This window comes from Camelina sativa, chromosome 20, assembly GCF_030686135.1.
Source record: "Camelina sativa cultivar CO46 ecotype springtype chromosome 20, ASM3068613v1".
NCBI classification, from domain to species: domain Eukaryota; kingdom Viridiplantae; phylum Streptophyta; class Magnoliopsida; order Brassicales; family Brassicaceae; genus Camelina; species Camelina sativa.
The window spans coordinates 7,604,300-7,628,178 of record NC_141899.1 but is presented as its reverse complement, the minus strand read 5'-3'; the positions used below and the strand labels follow the sequence as shown (position 1 = coordinate 7,628,178).

Below are 23,879 nucleotides of genomic sequence, written 5' to 3'. Positions count from 1 at the left end.
CTCTCAACTCCCAAAAAATAACTACCGTGTAAAACCAAAAAGGCATCAATTGCGAGTTGTCTTTAGAAACCAAAAATCCATCTAAATTACGGTGAGTTGTCTATTATGATTTCAATTTATAATATAGTGCAATTTACTTCTTTTTTTATTGGAATGAATGTAAATATATTATGGAAAAAACATTGTTTACATCTACGACATCCTTGTTTTTTACTCTAATTTAACAAACTAATGAAAACAAAAATAAGTACAGAAGACCTAAGCAAGAAGAAGACAGAGTATAACTTCCTAAGGACGTGAGCTGAACTCCATGAACGGTTTTTCTGGTTTCCTGAGAGAAGAAATTCGAGTTTGAACTGTCTGATCTTGCCATAGTGAGTTGTGACTTGAAAGACATACCAAAGAATGAATCGCAGTCAACTTGCAAAGGATGAATCAATAAGCATAGGAAGGACACTGGAATCTTAAAGAAATTATTTTAAAGAATTTCATGTGTGAGATTCTGCCATGTTTGCTCTACCAAAATATTGTAAAGTAAATAATCTAAAGAATCTATTCCAGTCATCAACTAATTACAATTTAGAAAAAAAAAACAATTTAAATTTGGCCAAAGAAAATAGTATTTAAACACAAAATCAATACTTAAGAGTATCAATTGTTAAGCCTAATCCACTTAGAAGCACCAAGCAGAACATCGAATGGTATACAAAAGTGACACTTCTCTCTACCACTCGTTTACATCAAATCGACATTAGCATAAGAGATATGCAGTTATATATACGAATTAGAATATACACCAAGAAGCAGGTCGTCCAGCCACTTCATGGAAAAGAATGTATAAATACAATCGAAGAGCGAAGTTGGAACTGCAAAACACACAAACAAAAAGATATTTAAAAGAAATATAAAAAAATAACACAAAAGATAGTCAAATCTCATGATTATGTTATTATATAAGAAGAACTCACGTTACAAACCTTAAATACACAAAATAAATTCATATCTATCTATATATATAAAGTTGACTTTTTCTCACTTCTGGTGCTGCCACGTCAGCATCCCAATTGTTTAAATAAGACCTTAACAAATTAATGAAGCCCATTCACGTATCCTATAGTCTCTTTAGAAGCCCAGTTCGTTGCCTTTTTAATGAAATTCTCTGGGCTCCTAATCTAATGATCCGCGTGTCCACAAATCTTACCCATTGTGCACGATTGTCTTCTCCACTGGCCGCCGCTGTACGAGCTGAAGCGCCACGCCTTTTCATGTTTCCTCCGTCGCCTTTTCATGTGTCCTCCGTTCTAAAGCTATTGTGTTGTTTACGTTTGAAACCCCCTAATCAGGCCTTCAATGCTTTCTCTTTCAATAGTAATCCCACGACTTACCATTCAATTTTGGTTACTTCAATTCCTATATAATGCCCTCTTCTCCAATTTCATTCATCTATCTCATTCATCTACTTTCTATCTACTTTCATAATTTCCACGATTTTATATTACTTTATTTTAATTGTTGATACAAAAAAGAAACGGAAACAATTTCTTCTGCGCAACATCTTTTTATTATCATTTTCTCTATTACAACCACAAGTTCATGTGTTATGTTATGTCTCAGTTTTCGTTTGTTCTATTCTTAGTATTTTTGTGATCAGCTAACGTTTTTATTTGCATAAATTTTTGTGTTAGATCGCGGAGTTTCAAGGCCGTGTTGGTTTGAGGTATGTATGACTTCTCCTTTGTGTCTGTTTCCCAATTTTTCTTCACCAACTTCTCTAATGGTCAATATTCTTCTAAACGAGTTTGTTTTCATATATTTTCCTCACTAGCTTCTATTAAGTCTATCTCTAAACTGATAAGTGAATAAACATCTCAGTCTCTCTTTGAGGCACCTGGATTGCTGTGTGGGAGGTTCAAAGAAAAAACATTAATTGAGTTTAACTTTCAGGTTACCTCGCATCTATAAATCTTTTTGCCTATCGGTTGTTTTATTTAATATTGTCTATGGTTGATCCTCTGTTTTTTTGTTGTGTTTTCCAGATGTTCTTGCTGTGCACACATTCAGATGAGAGATGCACCTCAAATTCTTTCCTAGACGAGTTTGTTCTTGTTAACTTCGTCCTTTCTAACTTGTTTTTCTTGGTACGCTTAAAGCTGAATATATCTCTCTCTCTTTGATGCAGATCGTGGAGGCACCGGGACAAGTATAGTGATATGCCAAATCTTTCTTCTGGTCTGTCATCTTTATGGGTTTCTTCTGTGCTACGTCTTTCTATTATCATCTTCTCTATTAAAACCAAAAGTTCCTTTGTTCTGTGAATGTCTCAGTTATATTGAAGGACACCTTTGATATGTCGTCACTTCCTGTTAGTCTGCTACCTCTTTGACGGTCTCTTCTATCCCTTTGTTTTTTTTGTAGTGTTCTTTATGATGACCTAATGTTTTTCTTTGGATACATTTTTATGTTAGATTTTTAATGTATATAAGCTAAAGATATCTTCTCTATTTGATGCAGATAGTCGTCGGGTCGAGGCACTGAGATTACTATGTTGAATCTTATCTTCTCATCTATCATTTGTTTAGGTAAGGTTACATCTTCTTTTTCCCCCTAATGACTTTCAGAGATTTGTTATTGTTGGTAATGTATGATTTGTTTTCATGTGTCTTATTTTGTTTTTGGTTGCAGTATGTGGAAACACACTTATGCTGAATTATTGTAGCTGGACTTGATGGAAATGTGATCAGGTTTCCTTCTCCTTATCTCTGTTTTTTTTTATTTTGCCTATGTTTAAATTGCTATCACGGCCTGCTTTGTTTTGCTTCTTTCGGGCACCAGTTGTGATCGTATTTGTAGTTGTTGGAATGAGTTTAATGTGATGAGTTTGATTGTTTTGTTGATTTATATGGTCAGTGAAAAGGAGAAGTTGAGATGGTAAAATCAAGTATCTGAAAGACTGCAAGCTTTTGGTAAAATGTGCAGGTGATTAATTTTTTATCTTTGATCTTTTAACATATAAATATGAAGAAGCACAAGTGAATCCACATTGACGGTTGTTTATTTTGCTTGCTTCTGGCATCAATGGTGTTCAAATTTTAGGTGTTGAATTCATGATCACTCATGATAAACATGTTGTCACCTGGAGGTCTGAATATGTTTTACTCTGGTTCTCATATAGATATTATAATGTCTACACAAGGTCCATCAGTCATTTACTTGGATGCAATGTTTTGCAGGTTCTACTCATATGACACAGGAGTTGGATGATGCAGTACTTAGGAGATTGGTAAGAACATTATTGTCACCATGATTTTCATTTTTATCATATAATTTTTAGTCACTCTGTTTATTATGTTCATGCGATTTTAACCTCTTCTCTCTGTTATTTCAGGTATGTTTATGCTTTTATCGACAAGTGATGGCTTTGACTGATCTTCTCAGGCGTTTGTATGGGTTCCTTGCTCTAGACGCATCTGCGGCATCTCTATTATTTGTTTTTGGATATTTGTTAGGTTTTTTTTTCCTTCTAATTACATGTCGTTTACTTGTCGTTTTTGTTGTTTCAGGTTTAGGATGAAGCTTTAACCTATCAATACTGATGGCTTTGACTGATCGTCCTCAAGCATCTAAACGTATCTCTATTAGTTGTTTTTGAATATTCACTTTGTTTCTGTGGTTTTTTTTGTGGCTCTAGCTACATGTTATTTACTTTTTGTTTTTTTGTTTCAGGTTTTGGATGATGATTTTATCAATCGGCGATGCCTTTGACTGATCTTCTTCAGGCGGTCTCATGGGTTCCTTGGAATGGAGTATACTACTCACAGCTACAAGTTTGCGGACCAGGTAACAAGTTTTAGAAAATGATGTGTAGTATCTTCAAATTATATGACTTATCTTTGTGCTAATACTGTATTTACTTTGATCCTTTGTCTTTCTGCAGTTTTTAATGCAAGCAAAGGCGAGATGCTCATCGGATCCACGTGTTGCAATTTCTCAGCTGGCCATCTCATGTTGAACGTGGTTCTCATGGATGATTGTCATAACAGGGTTGATGCAAAGGTTGAGCTCTGCTAGAAATTGGTCAGTAATAAAATTAACTGCCTTATTAATCTATACAGAAACGATTGACATGGAAGTTACAGTATTCATATTTGGCATCTGAGCAAAGAACGGTAAACCAAAAATCACACAACAAGGTAAGTAAGGAAAAAAATGTGACCTAAACACATGAAAAATGAGCATCTTTACTGTTCTAAATGTTTTACACTTTTTCTTTCATAAAATAAACACAACTTCAAACTATGTCTTTTAATTTAAGAAAATTTAAAAACGCACAACAACTTTTCATAATTATATTGCTTTGAAAATATTAAGTTAGGTATTCAACACTATTAGTTCATTTCTTTTGAGTTTTTCAATAGTACTTATCTGTAACTATGTTATTTAGAAAAACAAAAATCATTTATTATAAATTACAAATAGTATTACTACTTCAAATAGCTGCTGTTTGGCAGGTGCCTATGAAATGAGTAGCATCTGTCTCATTGTCATTTTCCTTACTTTAGGCCAAATTTCTTTTAGTCTCTATGACATGTTATAATTTCTTTCAATTGTTTAGTATTTGTTTAAGTAATTTTAATGATTAGTTTATATTCTTAGTATTTATTTAAAACTAAAAAACAATAATTTTAAAAAGAAAAATTGACAATTATTTATGGAACTGTATATACATATACATAATAAAAAAACTTTGGAAAAATAAAAGAAACTTTAAATCGGAACCAATGCATGGAAGTATCCAAGTCCAATAAAAAAGATTTGACACACTTCCAAATAAAGAAGATTTGATTCTCTTAATTTCTCACAAGTCCGAAATTTTTTTCTTTCGGTTTTGTAGATTTTTGTGGGAAGGTCTTGGAAGTAGGACAACGTGGTTATATTAATTTCCTTGATTACAAAGGTGGATACGATGGCCAGAAAAATGTAGTTCCTTTTAAGGTTGTTGACATCGAGTAAGTAATCTAACTTATCTTCAAAATTAGTTATAAAAAGTACTTCATTAGAGTTTTTTAAACAAAATCAGACGCTCAAAAATAAGCGTATTATACTCATCATCTTTCTCCTTTTTAGTGGCAAGGAGATTAATTGTATGGCAGTAGGTGAAACCTGTTTGGAATTTATGTATAAATGAGATAGGATAATTGCAAACCCTACTTATGAAGGTGAACCAATAATGTGTATGCTAATGTTTTGGAGAACGTCTTGCTTTGGAGGTATTATCCTGTTATTCAAAGTTAATTGTACAAAAGTATCCAAAAAAGGTATAATATAATATCTAAACTTTCTTTCTTTGTTTAGGTAATCATGGTCTAATGTCCCAAATGAGATGTTCATATATTTTTCTTGGTGACGAAGTCCAAGAATTTACAAGAGATCTAGCACTGTAAGTTCATATTATCTATATTGAAAATTTAAAATTAAAATTTCATATTTGATAACATTTAAAGATTATCTTTCCTTTTCCTAGACTTTATTATTACGAGTCATCAGATGATGATGATTATGAGGGAAGCGAAGAAGAAGAGATAGATTCTTCTTAGTAGTAGTACTGCACAAATCATCTTAGCGGAATTACTGGAGAAGAAGAGAAGAAGAACAGAGAAAAAAACTAGATGGTGGTCAACAAATTGGGGGAAATTTACAACGGCGATAACTTTTTAATAATATGTTGAATACGTTGGTCTAAATGTTTTCCTTTAATTGCAGAGACTAAGGAAGTCTACCATCCGTACTATTATTGCTAAATTCTATAATTATGTGTATTTGAATTATAGTTTGTTCAAAGTTTAATTTAAGTTTGGGTTAAAGACTACGGCCTAATGTTAACAAGTCAAATTCATAAGTTACCAAACAAAATTGTGTTCCAACGTACGAAAACAAACTACAATATAATCAGTAGTTTAAGGTTTATTCTATAAATATAGCAATTAACATTTACTAAAACATACCACATCCAGCAATATAACAGAGCTCAATAACAGTTAATTCTACTGAAATACTATTATTTAAAGGGATAAAATTAAGCATGTACACTATGAAAATCTTATGCTGAAAAGATCCAGACAGAACAAGAAAGCAACATGCATATATACTGTTTAAAAAAAAAAAACACACATATTTTAAATTAATCAGTTTCTACACAATATTATGTGTAAATAGAAAATTGCACATATAACAAAATTAGAAACTTATTTAGTTTGAAGACAAGAAAACAATTTCCATATTCACAGAAAATACCAACTCATTGGTATTTACCAACACTTTAGTACAACTTATTTTCATTGGTTTTATGAATAATGGTTAAATTAATATACAAAAACATTCCTTACCAACTACTTTGCTTTGGTATACAAATTATATGTTTTGTCTTAAAAATTTGTATAATATATATTAGTTGTTATTATTTGTATATATTTATTAATTCTAACATCATACTCGAATATTTTAAAAAACAAAACACGCCAGCAAAGCTCAAAAGAAGAAAAGAAATTACAACAAATATAAAACAACAAAACAAATATATGATCTCAATTATCGAAATTATCCAAATAAACGACTAAACATTAGAAACAGTAAACTCAATTATACTGAATGCAAAACAAAACAACATAATAACCCAAATATAATACAAAACCATAAAAAATTATATAATAACCCAGAATAAAAATTTAATGCCTAAAAATAAATAAAAAATCAAATGCAGCAAAGAAATCGGTTAATAATGGATCAATACAGCAAACAGTTGAACTTAAAATAGCAAACGGTTTATGAATAATGATTAAATTAATTTACAAAAACATTCCTTACCAACTACTTCGCTTTGGTATACAAATTATATGTTTTGTCTTCAAAATTTGTATAATATATATTAGTTGTTATTATTTGTAAACAAAGGAAAAAAAATAAATATATATATATATATATATATATATTTATTAATTCTAACATCATACTGGAATATTTTTAAAAACAAAACACGCCAGGAAAGCCCAAAAGAAGAAAAGAAATTACAACAAATATAAAACAACAAAACAACCAAGAAAATAAGAAACGAAAACATATAATTAAAATTGAGTAATTAAAAAAGGTATGAAACACCAAATTATACATATCTACCGTCGATTATATGCAATCTAACGGTCATAAATCATAAATTACCTAACCATTATTCTCTTATTTAGTAACAACTCGAACACAATTAATTCTGTAATTTTCCTTCTGATTTTAAACCCTCCGCCACACCCCAGCAAGATCCATAACGTTTATTCACAATTCCAAATCTAACGATTGCCTCATTTCCCTTTTGCTTCTCTTCTCCTTACCAGGTTTAGGATCAAAAAATAATAGAGTTCGCACCATTGTTAAATAAGAATCTCACGTACCAGGTTTCTCTTTTTTAAACCCATTTGATCACTTCATTGTAATTGATCTCCTCTTATCATTTACAGGATTTCGATCTTCTCTTTTGGTGAACCGATTGTAAAAGTATGTAATTTATTATTGTATTAAGTTTCTTAATTTTGTTCAAATTACATTTCTTTAATTGATTGATGATATTGATCCACTGTACATGAGAATTATCCAACACATCGAAAACAAACACACATAAGTAGAAGGAGCGTCACGAACTTCAAACGATACTTGAAGATGGTACTGTTAGAATTTATTGTCTTTCTTATTATCTAAACTTTGTTAACTGTTAACCAACCACATGTATGTTTAGACTTTGCTAAATTTAAATATTCTCGGATATCATACTAAAAAAAAACATACCTAATTAGGAGAGGAAAATCAAATTGTGTAGGAACGCCCAAAATATGAGGCCTACACATAACCAGACCTCTCCTTCAAGAGATTTCAACTCTTATAATGAACAAACTTCTCACAGACGATCTAAAAAATAAAGTCGCCAAATATTAGAGGACATAGAAGAACACACATTTACTATCCCACAAAGAAATAATTTATAAAACAGATAATACACTTTTAAAAAATAGACCAACATAATAATATAAACAACAAAACTGAAAATACAGTAGAAAAAAAACTACCGCGCGTAGCGCGAGTCGATTGCTAGTTTTATTATATAGAGGACAAGCATTAAATACTAATATAGCTTTTAACGTGCATGGATTGAAACCATCATATACAAATTATTAAGCAAAGAGAACCCAACCACACTTGTTTTCTCTTAAAAAACCAGGATACACCCTCAACCGAAGCAATATGCTAGGAACTATTCAATCGAAATCAACTTTTCACTTAATATATAATCTCAAATTTTAAAGTCACAAACAATACAAATTAGAGGATTTGTTCATGAAAATATAAGTCACTGAAAGAGAAAGAGAACCGGAAAACATCTGATTGATTATTCGTTGCCTTTTCCTATAAAGTTTTAATTTTTTTGGAATTGTGAATATTGACATGTTAGCAAAATTAGAGATGAGCTGTATTAATTGTTATAATTTTATTTGTTAAACATTTTAACCGATGTGTCAACTTCTCCTTCAACTAAAAAGCTGATGTGTCAATACATAAGAGAAACTCGTCCTTTCTTTCAATAATAAAAAGGATAAAACTTTTCTTTCAATTTCAACTGAAACTGAATTTGATTCTAACCTTTACTTACATGGTTCATTTAAGACAAAATGCTAACAATCATAGTTTGTTAATTTTTATGTATATCTATTATCGACAAGGTGAATTAGACAAAAAAAAAAAAACATAAAAGGAAAAAATATTATAAGAGGAGCAAAAAAAAAAGATGGCGTAGGCTTCATAATCAAACTCAATAATAGACCCACTGGCAGATTATTTACATCGAGAGAGGGGAAGAACGAAAGAGAGTACACAAACAAAATCATTGTTACATGTAAGTAAAATTAGAGCTAACGTATTAATTATTTTAAATTGATAGGTTAATCATTTTAATTGATGTGTCAATCTCTCCTTTAATACAAAAGCTGATGTGTCAAACAAAGAGAGCAACACATTCTAGTTTTATTGTATTGATTAAACGAATCATTCATAGCTATTTTGTTTTGAACCGTTAAAAATCAGTTTTATAGTGAATAATATTACTGTTATTTACGAAAAAAGAGATTCACTGATCATAGTTAATAAAATGGTTAACCATGGGTAAGGAGGTAACGACAGAATGTATGTGACGTCACCACTGTTGCATCAGTAGCTAGCTATATAGGTTGTGGGATGAATTAATTCAATATATGGTATGATTTGAGACAATACGGCTCACGATTAATGCCAAAGATAGACCCTTAATTTAGCTTTCTTTTCTTATTTTTAATCGATAGATAGCCAAGAAGAAGAAAAGAGAATTACACTGTACAGGCTTTGCATTTTTGTTATAGGCTATATATATATATGATGATGATGATTAGTTTCCACAAACTGCTTTGTTCTTATCCATTATATAATTATATAGTAGCAGTACGCACAGTTGATCCGATATTGGAAGTTCTCAATCTCATCAGAATCCTAAGCTTTACTTGATTTACAACAAAACTAAAATTACTAATGAAATAGCTTTTGTGATCATCATACCATAGGACCAATATCTATTTGTTTTATTCAAATTGAAATCAGGTTAATGTTTTCAAACAATGCAATTCCTTTTCAAAATGAACAAAAAAATATACATAGAGGCATAATGATAGATATATAATCATACCCTACCTAAGTCTGCACTCTGCAGAACCGATCTTTATTAACCTATATCACAATAGAGAAAAATAAAATGTCAGACTGAGGCCTTATCGACAATATATGTCTATCAGTTTAAAGAAAATAAAACTAAGGTTTCTATTAAGATTGATTACCAAGTTGTTATAACCAGGTTGTCGACCCTAACTGACCACAACTTAGAACATGTCTAATATTAACTCTTGGTGGCTCACCCTGTGGTATCTTCAAAGTGTAGATTCCCTGAAACATTTTTACATAAACCATGCTAAGTTTCAATAATTAACCTTCCGTAGCATTTAACACCCATGCAAGTTACCAAGAGTTTTGCAAAACAAAGAACAACGTTCTATCTTTCATCCTCCTAGAGGCAACAATGAGAAGGGCATGCCTATGAATTGTGGAGTCTCTTGCTAATTTGCATAACAATAGAATTCCCTAAAATTACTCATTCCCACATTATCAATAAAATTAGTTTGCATTAATGATTCAATTATCTAGCATATATAATTATATATTTGTACTATTAAACAAGAAGTACTCATATCAAGTGTCATTGAAACAAGATATTTGTATGGTGGATGTGTGATGATGAATGTATGCAATGGTGAGATATGAATGGAATGATGGATGTGTGTTTCAATTTCCCCTTATGCTGTTGCAGTATAAGAGGTATCAATCCTAAATGAGTGTTTGTGAACAATTAAGATATGCATATGAATCTAAGTTAAGACAAATGTAAAGATTGTTTGTCACTAACAATCCTAAGATGAAAATGTAAAATGCAGAAGATAAACTACAAGAACTAACAACTAGATGCAAATGAAACTGAATGATTGAAACAGTGATAAAGCAAGAACAGAAACAGAGACTACTACTAATGAACTAATGCAAGACAATTAATGATCTGAAAACTAAATGTATGCAACTGGAATGAAACAGGAATGAAACAAGACAAGCACAAATCATAAACACAAGTTCTGGGGATGAACTCGAGCAGCACTCGACCGAGTGTAGGTCGAGTGGGTGGTCGAGCTAGACTAGACGCAGAAACAGAGCAATGCAATAAAAACAGAGTAATGCTAAAACCAATCAAACAACAAGCTAGCAACAGGATTAAGACTAAGATTTCAATAAACAAAGAAGGTCCTGAGGATGGATTCATGGGATGAACTAATCATTGTGGTTATCTAACTTGGTCAACAAATCTCAAGCAAACTTTGAGCTAACCTCTAGACATATTAATCTAAGACAAGTTTCTCCCACTCTCATGGTCAAGAAACAATCAAACCTATGCAATTCTAGACTTGTTCTCACACAGTAAAGAATCTACACAAACATGCATTAAGCAATACATCTCAAACCAGACAAGACCTCTAATCTCTTAGCAAGCCTAATGGTAAGCTCTAGATCTAGCCTTATCTATGCTTCTTAAACATTGGTGTGATGCTAAGAAGCTTGAGATCAGATCCTACCCTCTCAGATATAGGATCAGCATTAAGAACATCTAGCCTAGAAGAGATCTACAACAATCAAGCTTGACCAAATCAAATAAACCACAAGATCAATCCATCCTAACCCATCGTCAAGATCCTAAGAAGACTACTCACAACAAGACATGATGAAACAAATCAAAAACCCAGAAATTATTGAAACTTGCATTATTAGAAAGATAAAACAGAGATCTTTAATATTAGAGAAGGAATCAAACTCAAATTCTCAATATCTTGAAAGTTATGAAACAAACAAAATATAAGAATCTAGTCTTCTTTCTTAAGAAAGTACAAGATCTTAAAAATAAAAATGCAAAAGGAATAAAGCTAAAAAAGGTAAAAACTAGGTTCAGAGAATATCTAAAAAGCTGGACTCTTTGGTGGCTGCAGGTACAAGGCTTTTTATAGTGGGGAAGGTGGAAGCCCTAAAAATAGAAAAAGTCAAAGTAGTCAACGGCTCGGTCAACTCGACCTGTGCTCGGTCGAGCTAGGGGTCGAGCTGGCTTCTCACGTGCAATCTCCACTCGGTCGAGTCCTCCTCAGCACACGGTCGAGTGTCTGGTCGAGTGTGCGGTCGAGTTGGACTCCTGACCTTGTTGTTTCAGCCTTAACTCCCTTGTTTCCTCCTCATGATTGCCCCACATCTCTTCTCCATTGCTTCCATGCTCCTTAAGCTCCAAAATCACCTGTTTGTGCATGAAAAGATGCAAATGCAATGCAACTAAACTCTAATGCATGATTAGTCCTAAAGCTACACAATAATGGCTTAAATGGATAGCAAAAGATGCAAAAGATGTAAATAAACTAAGGGAAAACAAGGTAAAATATATGAACATCAGTCATTAGTTTTAAGATTATTTTAAATTTCTCATTAAGGGCATACAAATGTTAATTTAAGTCTTAAAACTAATAAATTTTTAAAAATAATTATTAGTATTCATAAAAATTATTTCATTTTCTCTCTAATTAATTATGTATGAAAATCAATACTTATTTTTTAAATTTTTTAACTAATCAAACTTTAAAAATAAAAGGGGGTTATTGGTTCTATAATTTTATAGATTTAGAAATTCAAACAAAAAGCTTGTGTTATATAATCACTGATTTTAAAATAATTATCAAAATTATGTGTTATTGGTTCTATGATTTATAAATACTTGTTAAAATTTCATAATGTTCATTTAATGATTTGTTTTTGGATTTCAAAATCCATATTATGTTCTTAATGGATTTGAAAGTAAAAAATATAGGATTAAAAACCAAGAATAAAACATGTTATTTCAAAATTCATATGTTTTGATTTTCATAATTTACAATTCTATATAGATTTACAAATCATTCATCCAATAACAACCCCTACGATTTGATATTATACCATATGATTGTTTAAATTGTTATAGTTTAAAGTTTTTTGTTAAGATTTTAAATTATGATTCTTCTATTATTTTTCTTTGATTTCATTTACAAATTGTGTTGAATTATCATATACAAGTATCTATGATTAATAAATATAAAAATCAAATCATTTCAATGCATTTCCAAAGTTGTAGATTTTTTTGTTTGCATATGTCGTGATTTTAATTTCAAAAAACAAAGATATGTTAATCAATCTTTGAAGGAAAAAAAAAAGCAATCAGAACGTTGTGTGGTGTCATATTTACTCGTTGGACAGGCAAATTAGCACAACCTGTCCCCTCAATCAAGACTTACAAACTCTTATTGGTCATGCTCCACACCTGTGTCAGATGTGTACATCCTAATTATGTAATTAATTTGTTTTTAATATGTTCATCACCACATAGAAAAAAACAAGTAAAAAGAAAGAGAAAAATACCATAAAAATCCCCAACTTTTAAATTTAGGACAAAAACTTTAGGTTGATTTATCCAAAAAATAGGGAACTTTTTTTTATCTCCCTGTTTTAGGCACACGGTTAAGTATCTGTTAGAAGCTAATAGACGGGGTTAACAAACCGTTAACGGCTTCCGTTTAGCCAAAACGTCGACGTCTTATAAACAACAAAACAATGAAGGAAATAAGAATCTCCAAATCGATTTCTAGGTTTTAGTTTTGAAATCCCCAAATCGATTTCTCAACCTCTTTCTTTTCTGATGAGTTCAAGTTCGATCACATCCGGTGACGTAGGTGAACGTGGTGTGCCGTCGAAGTGTGTGTGGCTTAGATGTCAAGTTATTTACCTCTAAGAGAACCCGAGAATACCATTCTTTCATTGTGTAAGCAAACGAGATGTCAATACATGGACAAACAAAAAAGTAAATCCAATCCAGTATTTAAACCTGGATTAATTACCGTGTATGCTAAAATCTAAGTATTTATACAATTAAACAGGTGTAGTGTAATTTATATTGGATGATCCGGTTTTTATATAAGATGAACAGTTTATGTTGGAAACGGCAAATTTATAAGATGTATAATAGTTCACATATCATACTAAAAAAATATGCAATCCAGACCATCACTGTTTTTTTTTTTTGTGTGGTCAACTTCCATCACGCTGTTCAAGGAATTTATTGCTGGAATGCCACTTACGGGAAAATTTTGATCTTGCGTACCACTTGAGAGTCTGCATATCACCCAAAATGTGATATCCCCATTTTATCCTTAATGAATAATTGTTGAATTTACGAAAACAAACAAAATTGTCGACGCACCTGGAAATATTATCGCGAACGCTGCTCCTCTGGTCGACGGAGAAGCTCTTTTAAAACGGAAGCTCGCGATTCGGAGCAGCTCTCATTCCATTACTCTTGCTCGACGGCTGCCTTCGACATAATAACCGCCGCGTCCTTCTTATACTCTCGTCTGTGGCGTTTAATTCATGTAAGTGATTCGGTTTTGTACATTTTTAAAATTTGGGGGCTCATTAGATCTTGGCATTTGCTGTTTGGGTATGTACATTGGATTGATAGATTCGGTTTAAAGAGACGATTAGGTAATTGCATTGTTATGTAGTGTTTGAATCGTGTTGAATCAAGAGAATCTCATATCTGAGTAGACCAATTTTAGTGGAGCGGCAGAGTATAGGATAACTGAAAATACTGGTACAAATGTAAGATTTAAGGACAAATGATATAACCGGTACAACTTTGGATTTGTAATTGTCTTTTATATGGTTATATTTCCAGGAGGCCATGAAGAAGAATAACCACACAAGTGTACATTATGACATTGGCGGATACTATTCAGAGCATGAGTGGATTTCCAAGAATCTACTATATGCTATATTGTTTAAGACGGCATCTTTGGAGAAGATAACATATTCTGTGTTAGTAGATAAGATACGGAAGAAGAGCGCAATAAATGAAGCCGGTGGAAAGCTGAAATTGAGTTACCGTCAATCTAAAGCTCGGAGAGAGTCAAATATTGAAGATGACGATGATGTATATGTATTTTTAACGTCATTGGACACAGATGGACTTAAACCAGTATTGCATGTGGAGGTGGTAAATGGTGTCGAGCAACTGTCAAGAGCGGAGCGGGGAAGTTCTGTTGGCGTAAATTATGAGAGTGTTGATGGTCAACAGTGTAATGCAGGAATCATTACTATTTTTAGAGAGGGGGAAACATTACAACAAGAGCCGGTTATTGTAGAGCCTATAGTTGAAGAAACGGATATTGAACATCCGATGGAGAACGCTGAGAGAATGGAGCATGCTGATAGAATGGAGAATCCTGATAGAATGGAGAATTTTGATAGGATGGACAATGCTGATAGAATGGAGAATGCTGAGAGAATGGAGAATGTTGAGAGAATGGAGATTGTTGAAAATGTTGTTATTGGAAATTCTGAGAATGTAGCGGATGTGGATAACCTGATAGGTAATGTGGATGTCGTTGAGGTTGGTAGGCTTGAATATGATGAGCCTCCACGTCATGTAGAAGTAAGTCACACTTATAAAGAATGGGATGATGGTACAGGTCTTGAAATATTTCAAGAATTTTCTTCTAAAGAGGCAGTATGGGATGTGCTTAACAAAGCTGCAAATAAGCACTGTTATGGTGTGAAGACAGTTGCGTCTGACACGAAGCATCTTATGGTGGAATGTAGTCAAGCTTCAAAAGGTTGTGAATGGTATTTGCGAGCTGGAAAAATTAAGGATTCTGATTTTTGGAGTGTTTGAGTACATAGAAACATGCACACATGCTCTCGGTCTGAAGACAGTACAAGCTATATCAAACAAAAAGGCACACCAAGACTAGTAGCATCTGTTTTGCATGAAGATTATCCAGGTATATTTGATACCCCGACTCCTAAAAACATCATGAGTATAGTTCGAGGTAGACTGGGTTTGCATTGTTCCTACTCCACCGCCTTAAGAGGGGAAAAACAACATGTTAAAGATGTGCGAGGGAGTCCTGAAACAAGCTACAAGAATTTGGAATTTTATCTACACATGTTACGAATGGTGAATCCTGGGACAATAACAAGTGTCGAGTTGGACGAAGAAAAAAGGTTCAAATTCTTATTCATTGCTTTAGGGGCTTGCATTGAAGGGTTTAGGGCAATGAGAAAGGTAATAGTTGTTGATGCAACACATCTGAAGACTGTGTATGGTGGTATGTTGGTTTTCGCAACAGCTCAGGATCCTAATCATCACCATTACCCCATTGCGTTTGGTGTGATTGATACTGAGAATCATGTTAGTTGGCCATGGTTTTTCAACAAACTGAAAACCGTCGTACCGGATGATCCTGAATTGGTTTTTATAAGTGACAGGCATAAAAGCATAATATATGCCATCTCGGAGGTGTACCCAAGTGCAAGGCATGCTCACTGTATATATCATTTAAGTAAAAACCTCAGAGAATATGTCAAGACCGACAAGGATATAGCTTCAGATAAATTCAAGGAGTGCGCTCATATTTATACTAAGAATGATTTCGATAGAGAGTTTATGGATTTTAGAAGGAGGTTTCCTAATGCCGCTAAATATTTAGATGAAAAGATTGGGTTGGATAAATGGGCAAGATGCCATTTTGAAGGAGATAAGTACAACATTGACACAAGCAACGCAGCCGAATCAATGAACAGTGTGTTTGTTGAAGCAAGGAAGACCCATTTGTTGCCTATGATTGATACTATTATTGAGAAATTTTCTGAATGGTTCAACAAATATAGGAAAGATTCTGTTGGTGCATCAAACACAAGGAAACTGGTGCCGGTTGTGGATAATGAATTGCATGACCGTTGTGAAATTGCAGTACGTTTAACAGTGATTGAGTTAAACAGCTACCACCTTGAGTACAACGTCATAGGTCTGGATGGGAAGACTTATTTGGTGGACTTGAAAATGAAAAGTTGTTCTTGCAGATGTTTTGATATCGACAAGTACCCATGTGTCCATGCCATGGCCGCGCTCAGAAATCTCATGAGGAGAGAAGTAAGAAGAGTGCATATCGAAATGCATGATCTCTGCTCAATATATTACTTGATTGAGACGTGGGCATTGGCATATTACAGAACAATTTATGTTGTGCCCCATGAGTCTGACTGGAATGTTCCTGCTGCAATTCGACAATTAATGGCTAAGCCGCCAGAGTACACTAAAACTGGTGGTGGAAGAACACAAGAAAAGAGATTCCGTTCTATTGCGGAACGTCGTCGTAAGAGGAGGAGGCAAATGAAGTTTAAACCTGGCATAAATTTGGAAAAGTTTCTGCAGCCTCCAAATCTTGCTTAACAAACTGAGGACACCTAAGCACTTTGTTTTATGTATTTGTCTTTTATGGAATGCTCTGTTTTGTGTTGTTTATCGTAGAACCAATTGTAACTTTTGACAAACTAAGTTCTTCATTTTATGTATGTGTTTTGATGTGGTAATTCAGAAAACCAGGTTCATCTGGAGACAACTAAGAATAACACTTATTAATGGGTTTAATGCATAATAAGGTTCAACTGGATCAACTTTCAGGTTCAACAGGTACAACTAAAAGGTTCAACTGGTAAAACCAATATGTTTATTTGATGTGTATCAACGTCTGCTATCTCAAGTATGTATTGCTGATATTAAGATAAATTAGAAGTAAGAAAAAATCCATAACATGAAAAAAATATAGTGACAATTATTTTTATTTTTTCTTAATACAAGCTATTGTATTGTTTCATATGAACCTCTCTTCAAAGTATATGGGACTCTTTGTTCTTCTCATATCATTTTACAACAAAATACGGGAAAATTACGATATCGTTAAAATTTTCCAACCAGAACCTCTTAACTGATAAATTATCAATATTCAAAATTTGGCCAACTTGAATCCCTAAAGTTTAAGTAAAGGCCAACTATAAAAACACGAAAATCTATTAAATTCCAACTATGTTAGTGTCGGAACAACTGAACACTTAAGTACAACTATGAGTAAAGATATCTGTATATTAATATTATTCCGCCGACATTTCTGAAGAAATAGACACGTGCTCTCCTATGAGTAAAGATAACTGTATTTTAATATTATCTCCACAATATATTTATTCCGCTCTCCTATTTCACAATTTCATAATTTCATTTTCTCAAATTCTTCACAATTTCAAAAGTAGATCTAGGGTTTCGAACAAACGAAGTAACGCCGTCGCCGATTTCAGGTTTCGATAATTAACCATGCCAATCAGCTACACTGAGAGTTCCAAAACTGAAGCAAGCTTCGATAGTGGCGGTGCAAGAGCGGACGGTAATTATGGAGTTCCAACCATATGTTTCTGTGGCGAACAGATGAAACGAGAAGTGTGTGCTACTGGGGAGAATCAAGGCAGAAAATACTACAAGTGCCCAAAGAGTGAGGTAACGCTGTTTTGTATTGCAATTGTATTAAGTTTACTTTACTTTAGTAATTGAGCTTTCTTAGTAATGTTGTGTTGAATTATGTTGTGTTCCGTTTTTTCAAAATTTGAGTATAGGTGGGTGGAGGACATTTATCTAAGTGGTGGGATGATGCTATTGATGAAGAGTTTCTCAGGTTGTGGCACGAAATTAGGACCCAGTGTGGTGTTAATCATCCTGGAATGGAGTCCATTCGTCAGTCATTGAGTCGTATGCGTCTTGAACTTGATTCCCTTAAGGAGGAGCAGAGTCAGCAAATTAAGCAGATGCCTACTTTGGAGGCACTTTCTGAGTCAATGCGTGTTATGCGTATTAACATGGCACATGTTAAGGAGGAGAATGACCTTATTGTACGCTTGTACCGTTTTGGAGGTGGTGATGCGATGGACGCATTTCGTGAGCATCTCCGTGTTATGCGTATTGAGGTTGGTGATCTGAAAGAGCGCTTAGCCAAGAAAGAATCTGAGATTCATAAGCTAAAGGAGTTACTTGCTAAGTGGTAATTGTGTGCGTCTAACTTTCTAAGACATTGTTGTATAACTGTCTAAGTCTATGTTGTATAACTGTCTAAGACTATGTTGTTTAAGCTTTATAAGACTATGTTGTTTAAGCTTTCATGAGCACTATGTAAGACCATGTTGTGTAGTGGAGTTTCGTTTCGGTGTAGTACCACATAACACTAGTTGTTTCAAATTACTAATATTGTAGTTGTACCAAATTATACCAGTTGTCTGAACTAAAATACACATAGTTGTTCTTAAGAAAATAGTTGTACCTAAATAACACCAAAATACCAATTAAAAATATTCGAAGACTTTCAAATAAAATCCAACTTTCGAAATACACACAATCCTACTTTCGCTGTTGCTTCCCACCTCTTGTGTATGGTGTCTTGAGCAGCTTGGATGGTGCCCTTCTTCGCTTCTTCCCAGTTTCTATTAAAGTGACATTGTCATTCTTTTCTTTACCCTTCTTCTTCGTATTCACCTTCTTCTTCTCTTGCTCCTTAATCTTCTCTTGTTCCTCAATTTCCACTTCTTCCTCCATTTCCTCTTGATCCTTCTCATTCTCATTCTCTTCATCCTTCTCATTCTCCTTCTCCTTCTCTTGATCCTTCTCTTTCCCCTTCTCTTGATTCTTCTCCTGACCCTCTGCATAATTTTGGTAACAGACAACTATTAAGAATAACAAGTAAACCCATAACACATATTTCCACCAACAGATAAACTTAACCAAAGTACTCGATCATACCATGAGCCTTTGCAGAGACGGGGTCATTTGGCGTCCCCTGAACAATTCCGTTGTCATGTGACTTCTCCTGACCACAAGTTGTTGGCGTTCTCGGACCATAATTCATTGGCGTGTCCTGACAATATATTACTCTTTCAGCTTCTTTATCTAACTGCGATGATACATACATTTCAACAAACTCCATTCTATCATTCAAACCAGCAAGCTTGTTCGTGATTTCCTCAAACCCTTTCTCCATCGCTTCCTTTAATGACCTAATAGATGCACCCATATCCTGGATTTCATTTCCAATTTCTGGGATTTCATTTGCAGTCTCAGGGACTTGAATGAGACTTCTACCAGCCAAGTCCAGTTTGTACAGCCCTTTCCACCATATCTTCTTCTTCTGTACAATTAGACGGTCTCTCCAACTATCAACAAGTGGGTCAATTACACCTATCCCATCATCAAAACCATCATCTATTATGTGCGTCAAAAGATGTTTCTCATCCATGTCTGGTTCCAAGATGCTAATAATAGCCTGAAAATGCAAATATTTTTTTTTTAGATTCAAACACATGACATAACATATCGTATGATTAATTAAACTATCAACACAAAGTTCAAAAACTGTCTATACAAAATCTAGCCGTTTTATTTCCAACTGCTGCATTAATTTCTTCCAAGGTAAAACCTTTCATGCAACTTTCGGTGAACTTGTGCTTGCACATCCTTGGACAATCCCTCTCTGCCGGTATAACTTCTCTAAATTTGTCTCCAAGATGTGGAATACACTCAAATGCCAGAATCTACAAATAAAGTTACAATGTGTGAGTGTTAAATCATACGACAATCACATTAAAAGAAGTAAAAAAATTCACTGAAAATTACCTCCAGAGGAACAATGAATCCACAAAAGCTAGTTTGTGCTTTTTCTTTCACCGACCTTTTCATGTTCTTCATAACCCTCCGAATCCCTTTCATACACTCATCAAATGAATAACGCCCCCAAGGAAATTTCTCCACAGCTTCTAAGTCATCAACAACACGTAGAAGGAACGGATCTATGTTTCCATCATCCTTAGAACTAGCTTTTACTACTTTGCACAGGAAGTACAAGATAGTCATCCTCACTCTATCAGTTGAGCTCTTACTCTTCATTTTCTTCAGCTTCGCTTCCACATCTTTAATTTTAATTTTCTCAATCCTTTTAAACATCCTTCTTGCAAATTCCCAGCCCCCTATTTTTTTTTTGTAGTTCGGTGGGTACTCATGGCAGTCAAACCCGGTTAACAATGCATGCTCTTTCAAAGAGTACCTAATAGGCACTCCATTCACTACAAACCAACACTCTCTATCCATGTTCGTAGAAGCTGTACGAAGCAGAAGCATCCACATACCTTGCACCATGTGGTTTGGCTCCCTAGGCATGTGGAATACATGCTTGAATTGAGAATGCTTCTTGAACCAACTGACTTCTTCTTCAAATGTCTCTATGTATTCTACTGTCTGAGTCACAAGAAACCTGCTTCCTATCTTACAACCCTTGTTGTAATAAGTTTCCTCAAAGAACACCTCTGGCGGCGGTGGTTGGGATTCATCTTCCTCAACATCTTCATAAATATCATCATAACCCCCATCATCACCATCGTTATCAGCATCATCCCTATCATTTTCAGCAGCATTAGCATCATTTTCAACAGCATCATCACCATCATTATCAGCATCATCACCGGCATCATCACCATCATCATCACCATCATTATCAGCATCATCACTATCCTGCAAATCACATAGACAGACTTACTTACTTACTTGTTATAGTTCTCCGAATTTTCTCTAACTATACTTTTTCTCAAACCATCATTTCTTGTAAATTTGTTTCACACTTATCACTTGCTTAAATGTATCTACCTGCTCATCGGGTTCTGATTCCTCCTCTTCATGCAATTCATTTGTATTCCCCTCTTCGGTAGAAGTTGTTGCTTCCCCTCCTTCGCTGGGAGGTGCTATCACAGGATCAACGGTGGCTTCGGTTGTTTAGTCATAAACTATACCATCATCTTTCACAATATCCATTGCTGAGACTGAACAAGAATAACCAAACGACTAGATTAAATTTTTTTTAATCAACCCAAACAACCAAAGTAATTGAAGATACGAATCAAACAACCAAAATTCTTTTAATCAAGCCAAACAACCAAACGACTAACAAGATGAAGGTGCAAACCAAACAACCAAATGTTGAAGATGCGAACCAAACAACCAAAATTCTTTTAATCAAACCAAACAACCAAACGACTAACAAGATGAAGGGAAGCGAATGATTTTACCAATTCCAATTTAATCGTCCTGGGGGAATTGTCGGCGATGGAGTCTACTAACCGGGAGAAGATGAGCTTCGAAACTCGATGGGAGTAGATCGAATGCTCGAGTAGATGCAAAAGCTGGGCTCCTTTTTTTCCCCAGAGAAATTTTTCTTTTTCCTTTTTGACAGTTAGACGAGTTAGACTTCGCGATTTAGGGATTTAGGGTTCTTTACCGGATCTTTTGTTCGGATGCTCCGTTTTATTGGATTTGGGTCGAATTGTTTGGTTGGGTCTGTAATATTCCATCTTTTACAAGGTTTTATAGACTTATCCTTCAGTTTTCAGTATTAAAATTTTTTTTAAATAATATCGAAATAAGAGGGTGGCATTCACGATCAAATTTTTTTTGGAAGTGGCATTCCAGCAGTGCGCTCCTGTTCAAGCTAGAACCATATCAAATTAAAGCAAATTGGTTTGTTGATGATACTTGATAGTTGATATGCACCGTATAGTCGTAAAGTTGTTTGGGGTTTTAATTGGGCTTGATCCCTATAATGCATGGCCCATATTTTCTTTCGAAAGAAAATTGCTACTGAGGGCCATATTGTATTTGTATCGTCGTCTCTCTATATTTGGAGGAATTCCCAAATCTCTCACAAAGGGACATTTCTAGGGTTTCCGCGACGACGATGATGACTACCGTGATGAGCTGCGATGTCGATGTGACGACGAAAAGAGATTCAGACAAGTTTAACTTTTCGCCGATGGAAAAGGAAAACTTGTACGAGGAAGACACTGAAAGCGAAAGCGAAAGCGAAGAAACCGAGAGCGAAGGCGATGGAAGCGTGACGGTCGGGAAATACATAGGGTTAGAAGACATGGAAGAACCGGAACCGGAGTGGGATGTGGACAGCTTTGATGGTCGGGAATACGAATCAGATGCAGAGATTCGTGACAGCTTTGCTAACGAAAATGATTACATGGAATACCGCGAAGAAAGGATCCAGGCTCTGGAGGATAGGGTACGTAATTTCAATGCCATCGTTTCTTCCTAAACAAACTAGTAGCTATATCTCTGTCTGCCTTCAATTTCCTTAAAAAAGTCTTCTTTTTTTTGGTAGGGGTTTTTACCAGATCCATTCAATTTCATTGGCGCTATTCAGAATCTGGATGGACCAGCTTATGGAAACATGACTAATAGGGAGTACTTGGCGGGTCTTGCTTCCATGTGCGTTAAGAAACTCAACGAGGTTAAGGTCAGTTGTACTCCGATTAGAATCAAGCTTTGTTTTTTTTTCGTTTCTTCAGAAAGTAAATATAAGATTGGATCATTTTCTTTTTCTTTTCTTGCTTACTTAAAGGGAAAGACTGTGGAATTTGATAGTATTGTGAGAGCCACTACAAATGCTGGAGGAGCTAGTTGGAAGCTGTATATAACGTTTATGGCTCGGGAGTATCCGAATGGGCCTCTCCTGGAGTATCAGGCTAAGGCCATGGATTTCGTTGGAGATTCTCGACCTCCTTTTCCCATTCTCTGCAGACCTGCCCCTAAACCCCTAAACCACTAGTAATTAGTTATATTGATTTTGATGCTATTTGTGTTTTACTCCTGATTCTTTATTCTTGAATATTCTTGTTTTGATTTGTTATTTGTTTTCTTTATAAATTGCGTAGCTTGGCTAGTGAAGACAAGGATACGCTGGAGTGATGCATATAACCTTGTGGTCTCATTTGGCAAGTGGTTTCTTAATTGGCTAAAAAAATATAACTTGTAGAGGCAAAATTTTGTTGTTCAGTCGGAACGATTGATACAAAGGATTATCAAAACGGTTGCTATAATGAAATTAAAAAGAACTATAGTTTGTAGTAATCTAAAATATGTGAAGTATTATAGTTGCGGTGAGTCAGTGACGGTGGTGAAAACTTGTCAGAGTTGTCGTTTCTCAAAGGAATAAATCTTACGTACGTATGTTATCATATTTCTCTGCACCGTACAAGGCTAGCTGTACGTAGCAATTTAAATTTCAAAACTCAATAGCATATCATGAAACAATTCGCCTGTTGCTTAGCTTTCTTGGGATTACTTTCTACGGTATCTACGATTTTGGTAGTTTGGAAGCACAGGCCAGCGGTTAAAAACTGGACTAATAAAGATGAGTGACGAGGACAATGTAAGTGATAAGTCTGATTGATTGGATCATCATACAATATTCTATTTGAATCAAAATATATGATATGAGTCTCACTGTCTG

The 23,879-nt window shown here is 34.3% G+C and overlaps 6 protein-coding genes across 15 annotated transcripts; 5 read left to right on the top strand and 1 right to left on the bottom strand.

The window, feature by feature from the left end:
- Window positions 1–1,160: 1,160 nt before the first annotated feature.
- Window positions 1,161–5,866, top strand: LOC147918569 (uncharacterized). 10 transcript variants are annotated; one of them, XM_087505099.1, is made up of 19 exons: window positions 1,161–1,368; window positions 1,686–1,717; window positions 1,873–1,944; window positions 2,037–2,095; window positions 2,180–2,229; window positions 2,325–2,362; window positions 2,512–2,579; window positions 2,683–2,741; window positions 2,908–2,976; window positions 3,094–3,139; window positions 3,231–3,280; window positions 3,386–3,441; window positions 3,561–3,626; window positions 3,724–3,837; window positions 3,935–4,074; window positions 4,892–5,006; window positions 5,125–5,267; window positions 5,353–5,437; window positions 5,522–5,866. In XM_087505099.1, the coding sequence occupies exons 1-7, from the start codon at window positions 1,176–1,178 to the stop codon at window positions 2,533–2,535; spliced, it is 468 nt and encodes a 155-aa protein (XP_087361225.1). In that variant the 5' UTR covers window positions 1,161–1,175; the 3' UTR covers window positions 2,536–2,579; window positions 2,683–2,741; window positions 2,908–2,976; window positions 3,094–3,139; window positions 3,231–3,280; window positions 3,386–3,441; window positions 3,561–3,626; window positions 3,724–3,837; window positions 3,935–4,074; window positions 4,892–5,006; window positions 5,125–5,267; window positions 5,353–5,437; window positions 5,522–5,866. The 10 variants fall into 10 exon arrangements, with proteins under 10 accessions (XP_087361225.1, XP_087361226.1, XP_087361230.1 ...); XM_087505100.1 differs by having other exon boundaries at window positions 3,935–4,190; XM_087505104.1 differs by having other exon boundaries at window positions 2,325–2,385.
- Window positions 5,867–13,772: 7,906 nt separating this feature from the next.
- On the top strand, window positions 13,773–17,094 carry LOC104745301 (uncharacterized). Its single transcript, XM_087505913.1, has 2 exons — window positions 13,773–14,093; window positions 14,399–17,094. Exon 2 carries the CDS (start codon window positions 14,405–14,407, stop codon window positions 15,392–15,394), a length of 990 nt encoding a protein of 329 aa, XP_087362039.1. The 5' UTR covers window positions 13,773–14,093; window positions 14,399–14,404; the 3' UTR covers window positions 15,395–17,094.
- Window positions 15,407–16,954, top strand: LOC104772307 (protein FAR-RED IMPAIRED RESPONSE 1-like). Its single transcript, XM_010496938.2, has one exon. The coding sequence runs from the start codon at window positions 15,407–15,409 to the stop codon at window positions 16,952–16,954; it is 1,548 nt and encodes a 515-aa protein (XP_010495240.2).
- A 683-nt stretch (window positions 17,095–17,777) lies between the features above and the next one.
- Window positions 17,778–18,767, top strand: LOC147918568 (uncharacterized). Its single transcript, XM_087505912.1, has 2 exons — window positions 17,778–18,049; window positions 18,166–18,767. Exons 1-2 carry the CDS (start codon window positions 17,870–17,872, stop codon window positions 18,589–18,591), a joined length of 606 nt encoding a protein of 201 aa, XP_087362038.1. The 5' UTR covers window positions 17,778–17,869; the 3' UTR covers window positions 18,592–18,767.
- A 173-nt stretch (window positions 18,768–18,940) lies between these two features.
- LOC109131157 (uncharacterized) lies at window positions 18,941–21,397 on the bottom strand. The gene is made up of 7 exons (XM_087503588.1): window positions 21,376–21,397; window positions 21,233–21,327; window positions 21,076–21,100; window positions 20,210–20,919; window positions 19,969–20,127; window positions 19,340–19,859; window positions 18,941–19,239 (listed from the first exon to the last, which is right to left on the bottom strand). Exons 1-7 carry the CDS (start codon window positions 21,395–21,397, stop codon window positions 18,941–18,943), a joined length of 1,830 nt encoding a protein of 609 aa, XP_087359714.1.
- Window positions 21,398–22,215: 818 nt separating this feature from the next.
- Window positions 22,216–23,606, top strand: LOC104769999 (uncharacterized). The gene is made up of 4 exons (XM_010494343.3): window positions 22,216–22,649; window positions 22,749–22,883; window positions 22,989–23,194; window positions 23,302–23,606. Exons 1-4 carry the CDS (start codon window positions 22,317–22,319, stop codon window positions 23,333–23,335), a joined length of 708 nt encoding a protein of 235 aa, XP_010492645.2. The 5' UTR covers window positions 22,216–22,316; the 3' UTR covers window positions 23,336–23,606.
- Window positions 23,607–23,879: the final 273 nt, after the last annotated feature.

Bases quoted from the DNA above. Each gene is read 5' to 3' on its own strand.
- LOC104772307 (XM_010496938.2), top strand. From the start codon at position 15,407: ATGCACACATGCTCTCGGTCTGAAGACAGTACAAGCTATATCAAACAA.
- LOC147918568 (XM_087505912.1), top strand. From the start codon at position 17,870: ATGCCAATCAGCTACACTGAGAGTTCCAAAACTGAAGCAAGCTTCGAT. The intron at 18,050-18,165 runs GTAACGCTGTTT...ATTTGAGTATAG, and splicing joins ACAAGTGCCCAAAGAGTGAG to GTGGGTGGAGGACATTTATC.
- LOC104769999 (XM_010494343.3), top strand. From the start codon at position 22,317: ATGATGACTACCGTGATGAGCTGCGATGTCGATGTGACGACGAAAAGA. The intron at 22,650-22,748 runs GTACGTAATTTC...TTTTTTTGGTAG, and splicing joins TCCAGGCTCTGGAGGATAGG to GGGTTTTTACCAGATCCATT. The intron at 22,884-22,988 runs GTCAGTTGTACT...GCTTACTTAAAG, and splicing joins AGAAACTCAACGAGGTTAAG to GGAAAGACTGTGGAATTTGA.
- LOC147918569 (XM_087505102.1), top strand. From the start codon at position 1,176: ATGATCCGCGTGTCCACAAATCTTACCCATTGTGCACGATTGTCTTCT. The intron at 1,369-1,685 runs GTAATCCCACGA...TTTTTGTGTTAG, and splicing joins CAATGCTTTCTCTTTCAATA to ATCGCGGAGTTTCAAGGCCG. The intron at 1,945-2,036 runs GTTACCTCGCAT...TGTGTTTTCCAG, and splicing joins TAATTGAGTTTAACTTTCAG to ATGTTCTTGCTGTGCACACA.
- LOC109131157 (XM_087503588.1), bottom strand. From the start codon at position 21,397: ATGGATATTGTGAAAGATGATG. The intron at 21,328-21,375 runs GTATAGTTTATG...ATCCTGTGATAG, and splicing joins GGATATTGTGAAAGATGATG to CACCTCCCAGCGAAGGAGGG. The intron at 20,920-21,075 runs GTGATGATGATG...ATGTTGAGGAAG, and splicing joins TGATGATGCTGATAATGATG to ATGAATCCCAACCACCGCCG.
- LOC104745301 (XM_087505913.1), top strand. From the start codon at position 14,405: ATGAAGAAGAATAACCACACAAGTGTACATTATGACATTGGCGGATAC.